At 40.1% G+C, this 10,925-nt stretch overlaps 1 protein-coding gene across 1 annotated transcript; it reads right to left on the bottom strand.

The window, feature by feature from the left end:
- Nucleotides 1-768: 768 nt before the first annotated feature.
- On the bottom strand, nt 769-9,736 carry pgm1 (phosphoglucomutase 1). The gene is made up of 11 exons (XM_031283941.2): nt 9,386-9,736; nt 7,278-7,440; nt 6,916-7,059; nt 6,080-6,205; nt 5,614-5,804; nt 4,839-4,993; nt 4,594-4,709; nt 4,356-4,491; nt 3,581-3,764; nt 2,904-3,038; nt 769-1,462 (listed from the first exon to the last, which is right to left on the bottom strand). The coding sequence occupies exons 1-11, from the start codon at nt 9,629-9,631 to the stop codon at nt 1,373-1,375; spliced, it is 1,686 nt and encodes a 561-aa protein (XP_031139801.1). The 5' UTR covers nt 9,632-9,736; the 3' UTR covers nt 769-1,372.
- Nucleotides 9,737-10,925: the final 1,189 nt, after the last annotated feature.

Genomic DNA, 10,925 nt, shown 5'->3' with positions numbered 1-10,925 from the left:
GATTGAGGCCAATTTTCCCTTTCTTGTTCAGAGAGAAACACCGAGCGTACCCTGTGCTGTGCGTGGGTGCACCTGATTTTCCACCCTCACTACTATTAACTAAATTGTAGCCAATTTATGTCCAGTTGTTCCAGGAAAAAAAGTTGACACCGATGCAGTACCTGTAGAGTCCCAAACATCAATCACTCATTTCACTTGTGAAAAACTAGATTAAAAAAAATAAAAAAAATAAAAGTGTTTCAGCTCTTGACGATTTCTTTAGATATAACATAGCCTGTGGGATCCCCCAAAACTCCTGACACTTTATAACTAATCGTTTATCAGTATTACAGTGACTTATTACACAAGAATACTTGCGAGGGAGAAAAATAATTCATCAGTTAATATTTCTCTGCTTGCCTTGGGAATGTCTTTGCAAAGGCATTGTCTTTTTAGAAGCACTTTATTCTCCTGAAGGCTTGTCCTACAACTTGGCTCAGCTGCTGCAGGACAGGATCTTTGGGTTTACACACACACACACACACACACACACACACACACACACACACACACACACACACACACCTCGACATTCACTTTTCTAAACCCAGGTCTGCTAAGGCAATTACAGCTGGCCCGATCAATTAGTCAAGGACCAGCTGGTTTCTTGAAGGTAAGGTACAGTATCTATAAGACAAGACATTCACATATGAATTAAATGTATTAAATATTGAGCAACCAGAAATTTAAAAAAAATACAAAAAAATTATATAAAACATGACCACAGTGCTTCTTTTATGCGAGATTATTTTATTTATGGTGGATATGTTTAGTTCTCACACGCTGTAGCTGTGGGTCATGGTTAAGGTTAAGAGACTATTTTGGTGATTTTGGAGAACACAGGGAGGAGAAGGCACCAGCTCAGTCGGGGAAACATGGGGTGAGGTTGCCCCATATTGCTGATTTATGGTCAGTTTCTCCACTTAATGATATGGTTCAGGAACAGATCTGGACAATAACACGATTAAGCATGATTCCAGAAAGTACATGAGGCACACTCCGTTTAAGTTTTTCTCTCGAGAAGTGTCAAGATAAATGATCTGACACCTAAGGCAGATTTTCTCCCTTATTTTAAGAAAACAGCATATTAACACTCATTTTAGTCCAACACTAGACAATGGCAGTGGATCACTTTCAGTGTAAGATAAATCAAGAGCTCCTCATGTATTTTCTTGTATTCAACCTGCATGTTGAGTTTCACTTTTTTGTCCAGCTCTGTTTTTCTAAGAGGGCCAGGATAGGAAGCCAAGACAGCATTCAAGGGCAGCTTCACCCCCGAGAGAGCGGAGGTATCCTGTTGCTGAGGGTGAGTGGAGGCAGTGTGGCAGAGGACTCATGTGATCACAGTGGGGCCAGTGCGTCCAGTCTTCTCTTGGAGCTGAGAGACCTTCAAGGCGATGTCCACCAGGGGAGCCAGCATCACCTGCACAAACACACGCAACATATTACTTCCTGTACAGGTCATGCTGTTCTCACACATCCTCCAATACATGCATTATCCTATAGCCTTGTATTGCCTGCAAGTGTTAAAATGTGGCCCTTTTTTTAGTACAATATTACACTTAAATAAGTAGTTTGACATTTTGTGGAATAAACTTATTCACATTCTTACTGAGAGTTAGATGAGAGGATTGATACCACTCTCATGTCAGTACACTAAATACAGTATGCTAGAATCAGCGGCAAATTAGCTTAGCTTAGCACAAAGACTAGAATAGAAACCTGGGGAAATAACTATTCTAGCTCTGTCTAAGATTACAAAATCCATCTATCAACACATCTTAAGCTCAGTAATTAACACGTTGTATCTTGTTTGTTTCATCTGTACGAAGAAGCAAAGTGTAAAACTCTTGGCCGGGCATAGTCATTTCAAAAAAATGGACGCAGAGACTGCAAAGTTACTGCACTCGGGCCAAGAGATAGTCCAGCAAATTAATCTTCATTAAACAAAATCATGACTTATTTTACAGTTAAACATTACAATTAGATAAAAAAAAACAATCAAAAACTTCATTAGTGAGCTTTGGAGGTGCTGATAGGCTCATTTTAAGAAGGTTTACAGTCTTCACACAATATAAGGACCATATTTCACACAACAAATCAAACCAGGAAAGAGCAGAATATTCTGGATACACACAAGAAATGTGAAATGTTTGCTTCGTCTTTCGTCCAGTACCTGCTTGTATATCTTAAGTTAATGGTCTTAGTTTGTAAATCAAACCTACCCAAAGTCGGACAACTGAACCATTAACCCACTAGCCATTTATCTGTCAAGTTAAGATTCTGAAGCAATATGTTTCTGCTTATCTGTCCGTTCATGGTGTGTAAGCACTAAAGAGGATAAAGGGCCCGACTTTCATTCACTTTTTTTGGTCTTGTCTTGCTTTCTTGTTCTACATCACCTCCCTGTCCTCACCAATCAAAACGACTTTATGAGGTGTCTAGATGGAACTCGCACACTTTATTTTCCCCTCGTGCTATGTTTCTCTCTCTTCATTCTGGCCCTGATAAGCTGCCATAACTCAAGACTTCAAAAACAAAACATCTCCCATGTTGAATACAAGATCTGGATCTTGTAAAGCTCCACCCAATGCAAGCTGGCTGTCCTGCAGGTTACAGGTCATTACAGCCGGCCTGACAAGTTCTGGGGCCCATGTGAGTTTACCTCTGACCGCTTTAAACTGGGTGGGGTGTCAAACTATATTAACATCCTTATTACCTCTATTCTTTTTCTGTGATTTTCCATATCCAAAAATATTCAAGAGAGAGAAGAAATCTGGTGCTGGTTTATTTTCCCCATCTGATGACTTCATTGTCTAGTCTTTCTCTCACTGGATCTAGCTGGCTGCAATGATTGTCCTGACCTGTGGGTCCTGGTAAATCTTCTGGGGGTCCTTCTCATAGCTGTCTATGTAGAGCCTGATGGTTGCTCCCGCGCTGCCTGTACCGCTGAGACGGAAAATGATCCTCGAACCATCAGAGAAGATGATCCTGAGGCCCTGAGAGAGTGAGAGAGAAAAAGACAAAGATGGGGAAGAGATTAAGATAAATGAAAACGCACAGTAACTGGAAAACATGTGGAGGTAGAATAGATGAGGTGCAGTAACACTGCTGCATGCTGGTAGTTATTCATTGGCCACAATCCCTTCTACATGACTTCATTATGTATTCAGTGAATTTTGAATTAGATTGGTACAATAAATATACTTATATAAATATTAAGGATTGATACACATAATTAGTAAACACATTCATTGATTGGATTATACATTCTACAAGGTGGATACATTCATGTTTTTAGAAAAACTATTTTGCTCTTTCAATTTAAATTTTGCAGATTCATAGTTTGATTCCCTCCATTAGTTGAATTGAAAGTGGACTGAACAAACATCCCTTAAATATGTGCTTGAGCACAACATTGTAAAAAAAAAAAAACACAAAAAAAACCCCACTTATAGACTTCTAAGTAATGGACTATATCAGCTGATAGATGGGAAAACGGAGAGAACACAGAAAACATTTTTAATGTTTAGCCTCTTACCTGGTTTTTGGACACACTTCCGTCCACAGGGTCTGTGTAGGCAAAGTTGTCAGAGACAGCTACCTCATAAGTCTTATCACCTGATGAGAACTTCTTCCCTACGAAGGATGGGTCGAACATTGCTGTCTCCAGATCCTTGATCATCTTGTTGGCCGCGTCTGAATCGACCTCCTCATAGTCGTACCTGGATATGTGGTGGTGGTAGTCAACCAGGTGTTGAAAATTAGCATCTATGCTAAAACAATCAAGCAGTATGCATCTGGTTCGTCCAATGTAATTGGGATGTCCACGTCAAATTAAAAATCTAATGATAATAATATAAAGTTGGACTATGTTGATGCCAAAAACATAATCTGGTGTCCAATTGGCATCAGACAACTGGTGATTTTATAAAGATAATCACTTTGACTTTGTTTTGAATGGATTGGAGTGAGTCTCTGCAATGTATTACTTTTTAAGATTTTCCCAATTTGTAAAAAAAAAAAGAAAATATGATTACCGGTAGTCACAATAATCAGAAAACACTGAAACTTTTAAAATGAGAGTGGGCTTTTGTGTGCTACAGTTCACTTATTGACCACTTGAGGGTGCCAGAGTATTATTTGAGCAACTGACATCCCTGCATCATTCCAGTAGGTGTTCTTTCAACGTTTCAAACTGGACTAAACAAAGTCCTGGAACCAACAAAAAACACCACTGGCAACCTGAAATACTCCTCTTTTGGGACTCAAGCTCACATTTCATAAACTACAAATCTACAGGGAGCATTCCTGACCTGGTGAAGAAGTTCCTGCCAAACTTCTGCCAGTGATCCTTCATGATCTCTTCCACGCTCTGTTTCCTGGTAGCTAAGATTGACAACCATGCAAGCACCGCCCACAAACCATCCTTCTCACGAATATGATCTGAGCCTGGTCGGTTAGCAGAGGGAGAAAAGAGGGGATGAGTGATTGAGGGGCACTGCTTTCATTAACTGGAGTTCTGGCTACATAAATATGACAACATTCAATCACCTGTGCCGAAGCTCTCCTCTCCACACAGTGAAAGTTTTCCAGCATCCATCAGATTTCCAAAGAACTTCCAGCCAGTGGGAGTCTCGTACAGCTGCATCTGCAGAGCTTTCGCCACACTGAAACAGATTGGCGCACACAATAAACCACATAAGAAAAGGTTGATCTGTAACTGATCTGGAACAGCACTTTTTTAGTTTACCAAAGGAGGAAAACTTGAGTTAGCTGTTATGTTGTGTGGTTTTTACTTGTCAAGGGCTCCACTTGTGGGCATACTGCGGGCCAGTCCTTTGACACCAGTCTTCTGGAAGTAAGGGATGCTGGTAATGTTGGCAGCAATGACAGCCACTGAGTCTGAGGGGTTCACGAAAAAGCCATTTTTACCCAGCACCATGTTACGGTCCTGAAATAGGGACACAAACAGGGGTCAACGGTCCCAAATAGCATAGCAGACATGATTTGTGACATTTATGAAGTAGTTTCCTGAGCTATAGTAAATGGTTGGCAACAGGATAGTTTAGGGAAGATACTGAATCCCTACGGATGATGTTTTACACCTGACATGTAGAGGTAAATGTGAAACCTTCCTCAAAATAGTATGGTATCTTACGTCTCATTATGAGTTTTGAAGGTTGCAGAACAAATTGACAGATTGACGTATTGAAGTATGGTTTAATGATTTCAGCAAATAATCCATTATTAGCAATGCTGTTATATATTAAAAGTTAGTCTGTTCCTCTCACGATAAATGATAAAAGGGGGAAAAGCTAGAGGAAAAACAGTTAAACAAAAACATCCTCATCAAAGGCTCTGCCAGGGTCAAAAATAGTTTAATTCAGTCAGTCACTCACTCCAGGACGCAGGCCTATTATTTTGGTCTATTAAAAAGAAAAGTTTAAGTTTATTAAATTATTTTTTATGTGAGCTGACATCATAGACCCAAAAAACTGCATAACTCTGCTCTCTCCTCTCCCCAAAATATTGTCTGCAAAATAATTACCCTAGAAAAAAAAGTTGACTTACACCATCACCATCAAAGGCTGCGCCCAAATCATATTCTCCTCCTTTCATGGTGTTGACCAGGTCGGCAGCATAGGTCAAGTTGGGGTCAGGGTGGTGGCCCCCGAAGTCCTCCTTGGGGACACAGTTGACTGCTGAGTTGGCAGGAGAACCCAGCTCTTCACAGACTATCTTCTTCACATAAGGACCAACCACTGGAAGGACAGAGAGAGTCTGTAAAAAGGGACCAATCCACTTTGCTAAAAGTGTACAGGGAGTACACACTCCTCTACAAAATATCTTAGTACTAAAGGATAAACCATGCAACTCCTTAATCTGTGATCAAAAAAAAAGTATCTCCTGCGACTATCTAATTTATTTTAATTTAGGCACCCAGTGTCCGCCGTCTGAATTTTAGTTCTTAAACCACTCTTTGCAATCTATTTTTGCCTGTCACAAAAGTCAGAAATTGTGCTGTGCTGTTTCCTACCTCCGTGCATAGCATCCAGGCGGACGTTAATGTGATTGGCTCCAGAGAGAAGATCCTTCAGTGCAGCAAAGTCAAAGATGCCCCTTAGCATCTCAGCATAGGCCTCCACAGAGTCCACAATCTCCACTGAGACAAATAAAGAGGAAACAGAGCACTATTAAGACTAGGGCTGTCCTCGACTAAAGAAATTCTTAGTCGACTAACACTTATATGATTTTGTCAATTAATCGATTAGTTGATGTAATCGACAGAGCTGTGCTCTTTGAGAGGTGATTAAGACTAGAAAAGCACAATATAAATGTAGTTAATTAACCATCTGTAAAACTGACCTTCTCCACAATTAATCCTGCAAAATCACCACTTTAAATCTTGTGTTTACCAGAAATGTGCTCATAAGTTTCTTGGAAATGAGTAATTAAGCATGAATAACCATAAAAAATGACTCATCAACTAAAGAAATCTTAGTCGACTAAGACCAAAACGACCAATTAGTCGACTAATCGACTAAGAGGTGGCAGCCCTAATTAAGACAGCAGTATATGTCAAGATAAAGACTTTGAGAGGCTAACTAACTATCATCACAAGCTGATCACACTAGTCCTATGGGTGTTTGATGGATTACACAAGTGAACAACTGCATTCATTCTAATTTCAGATGACCAGATCATGTTTAAAAAAAGCAGAGAAGCTGTCTGTCAACAAGACAAACCAAGATTTGCTACCACGTTGCAGGTCGTTCGTATTCATTTTTAACCCTGACAGCAAAGAAATGAATGACTGAATGAACTAATTCTCTTTCAGGTGAGATCAGGACTCTGCTCTCTATGACACTATACCTGTGAAAGGTTTGAAAGTGTCCACTTCAAAGGTCTGTTTGCCGATCTTGGACAGATCCACTTTCAGCTCTGGGCAGATGTGATACTCCTGCAGGGTTTTGCTGATCTCAAATATTTTGTTTGTGATGCCCTCTGGAGCAGGTCCTGGGGAAAAAAATAAAAGGGTGGTTAGAAAGAATGAACTGACAGATATACTGTGTCAAATACAGATGATAATATGGCCAAAACGTTCCTAAAATGAGTCAATCAATGCACATTTCTTCTCATTGCTTGCAATGCAACATAGTAGGTAGAGGTCCTTTGGGTCTGTAAATCCATTGAAACTGAAGTTTATTACACTGCATAATGCAGTCTCTACTCACCTCCACTGGAGATGTTGTACTTAATGCCAAAGTCTCCAGTGGGGCCTCCGGGGTTGTGGCTGGCTGTGAGGATAATGCCACCCACGGCTTTTATCTTGCGGATCACACAGGAGACTGCTGGAGTGGACATGATGCCATTCTGACCAATCACCAGATGGCCAATCTGCAGAAGGGAACATAAATACACAGGGACACAGATTAATGCACACATGCATACACACATACACAGGCAAAAAGAGCAAGGTGTAGTACAGGAAAATGCTGGCTAAATGTTCGGGAACAGTATAAAAAGATTAAGCGTTAGTAAACTGAGCCTTTTTCTTATCCCATTCCTTGATTTCAGCATTTTGGGTATGCATGGGTTCCGTTCCTTATCATTGGCTATGGTTTTAACATTGATGACAGCACAAAATCTTTTCTGAAGTGTTAAACTGCTTAACAATCAGAAAAAATAAAATAAAAGTTAAGGCACAAGGTGGAAATGCCAAAATAGATAACACAATAGTAGAAAAAGTGTATCTTGTAGATTACTATTTTTAAAATTGTGTCACTATCTCGTTCCAGGAATTCCTATTTAAATATGCAATGGTTTGCTTTGTTTAAACATATGAACAGAAGTGCCCCTGTTCGTGTACCTTTGGCAATAACAGTTTCTCCACGGCTTCATTTCCTAACATCAACCACTTATGGAGAAACTGAAAAATATCACACATCTTTGTGCAACTTCAACCTACTGGCATCACAGACAAACACTGAATTTTCCAATTCTTACTTTGCAGTAGCTGTATAAGAGACAGAGTGGCCATCTCATAAGAGAGAAGGTCACAGATACAGTCTAGACAGCAGACATGATATCCTGTACAAATATAATGAGGCTCCCTTATGCTTGCAGTTGTATGTACTATAATTGGGATAAGGGCATAGGATGGTAAAATGCTTAAAATGCCAAATAAAACGCACTGTACATATGTACTATTTTCCCATCTATGCTACAGACCAATGCAGGGCAACGTGACTGGCTGGCACGTTGCATGTCACGCCCCCCAACCGTTTCAGTAACATCAGAGTGAAGGCAGCCAGTGGCATCTCTGCACAGCTCATTATGAAATAACACAACGTCTGGCTATAATGCTTCCTTTAACAACACTCAACCCTGTTTTCCCCCATTAGTATAATTGTGCAAGACTAAAACTAAGTAATTTTAATCGCACTGTTTAATATCTTATGCTACAGCAAAGAAGTTGCCGTTTAGAGTCTGCATGTACCGTTAAATGTCAAAGGTAAATCGTTATCCAAGTGGCCTCATTCATGCATTTTCTCCAAAAGATCACCGCGGTCAAGCTGGCATCAGAGCCAGCCAGTGCAGTAAAACCCAGACGGGTTGATGGCACCTACATAACATGGCACACTAACATAACGTGAAGGGTCCTGCTCTGAACCGTATAGACCTTTGGAGAATAACGTTATCGCTAGTTAATATCAAAAGAATGGCAAGTAACGTAGAGCCACCATTGCTCCAACTCTTGCCAAGGGAATGGGTTGAAGCTTGCAAGAGCATGTAACATTAGTTAGCTAACTCAAGGTTTCATTTACACTTAAATTAGGCTATCGAAAGTTGACTGCATACGTTTGAACCATAGACTGTTTAGAGATCTAGAAAGTATTTACAGTCAATGGTTTGAACCCTTAGCAAGGTCTTGAATTAGGCTAACTTTAACCACACCTGTGAACGGATAACAGCATTTTAAGCTGGCAAAAACTTAGCTACATGACATGTTATTATTAGTGACTTATTTGCGTTACGTTACTTTCGTTACAAATAACATAGCTATCGTTACCGTTAGCATGAATCAATCGGCCTCTCCTGGTAGCTTACTAAGTAGCTAACGTTACACTAGCCCACTAAATACAGTTGAGTTAGCTAAGTAAAGTAACGTTAAAAGCTATAATGCAGACAACTGATGACAAACCTGTCTGTTAGCTTGACGTTAACGTGCTAGCTGAAATGCTGGCTAACTTATTCAGTCTGTATGGCACTTGGTGTTCTCTAGGTTATGGGACATGGGTTAGCAAAGCAAAGGTGAACAATATTTTCTTCTCCTACTGACCCCGTTGCCAGCAGCAATCTGAACGATCAACTGAATCGCGTCTTTCATGAAAAACCTCCCATCTCCTCCCACCACCACAGTGGCAGCCTGGCGCTCGGCAGGCTCGATGACAGAGATGATGCTCTGGATGAAGTTTTCCGCATAGTGCTGGTTCTGTTGAAACACCGTCACCCTCTTCCTCAGACCGCTCGTCCCGGGCTTCTGGTCCGTGTACGGCTTGGTCTTCACTGTCGTTACTTTCACCATTTTTTAACCCCCAGTAAGCACCTAAGGTCGCCCCGTGTGATCCGCAATCTGTCCCAATGAGGAGGCGACTGCAGTGGCAGAGCAGCCACACGTACACAGCGGACAACTCCCCCATCGTAGACCCGCCTTCTCGGTTTAAAGGGCAAGTAGAGACCATGGAGGTTTTCCTCACACTCAACAACGTAGTCTCTACTGTAAACTGTCATACTGTATATACCTGAGACATAAGCAACATGTTATATAATTAATTCTGTATTCATTCCAGCACCGTTTGCACTTTTGCATTGCCCTATTTACTGATTACAACCCTCATAGAGCTGTTTATATCTGTATGGATATGTGTAGTATCCTATATCATTTTTAGACACACTTTTTATACACAAAATTATATCTGTACATAGTAGCCAAATGTTTATGTTTACCTTGTTCAGCTTTGTTGTCCTTGTTTGAAGCCGAATGTCTGTGTATATATATAAGAGCAACTAAGCCGAGTCCACTTCATTGTGTTCACACTTACTTGGCCCTTAAAAATGATTCTGATTCTGATGAATGTGTGACAGAAGATAATTGTAGTTTCCGGTAGTTATTTATGTATTTAAAATAAATAATTTATTTTAATGCAGTATGGTAACCAATGGTGCACAGACCTGTAGCAAGGATTTTAGAAATACTAAGGTCAAAAGGGCTAAAATTCAAACATAAAATTACTGGAATCAGATTGTAAAATGCCCACCATCAAGTATATGTTTTAAACTGCAGAAGCAAATGGAGAGTCCTCCCAAGTTACAAAACTCTTCATTCACAAAAAAAAAAAAAAAAAAAAAAAATTGAAAAATACAGAAGACATTAACATGTTCTTAATGGTAGCTCTGACCCTGATGGTGCAACATTTTAAATTGACCACCCAACTTCAAACTATCCATCCATGATCCATAAGCATCCAGTAATCTTTACAATCCCCTGTGGTACCTGACATTGCAGTCTTTACTTCCAAATCGAAAAGCGTCAGTTTCCTAATGAAGGATAGATGAGGCTTTACATTTATTCATGCTTGAGCAGACTTGTGGACCCTTAAGGGAAAGGCCAATGCACAGAATGTTCAATGACTGCATGGCTTGTTGTCCAAAACTTTACACCAGCTAGAAAATCTGAATAGAAAGTAAATAAAATAATTAATTCTCTAATAAGTACATATACCATTTAAATATCACAAAGCTACCCTTGAGGTAAAAGATATTACCCAGAGGGAAAGATATTGCAATACCATGCTCTATTTGAGTGAAAGGCTGAATTT

The sequence above is a fragment of the Sander lucioperca genome, chromosome 11 (assembly GCF_008315115.2).
Source record: "Sander lucioperca isolate FBNREF2018 chromosome 11, SLUC_FBN_1.2, whole genome shotgun sequence".
NCBI lineage: Eukaryota > Metazoa > Chordata > Actinopteri > Perciformes > Percidae > Sander > Sander lucioperca.
Note: the sequence above shows the minus strand (reverse complement) of the source record. Positions and strands in the feature narration are given on the sequence as shown.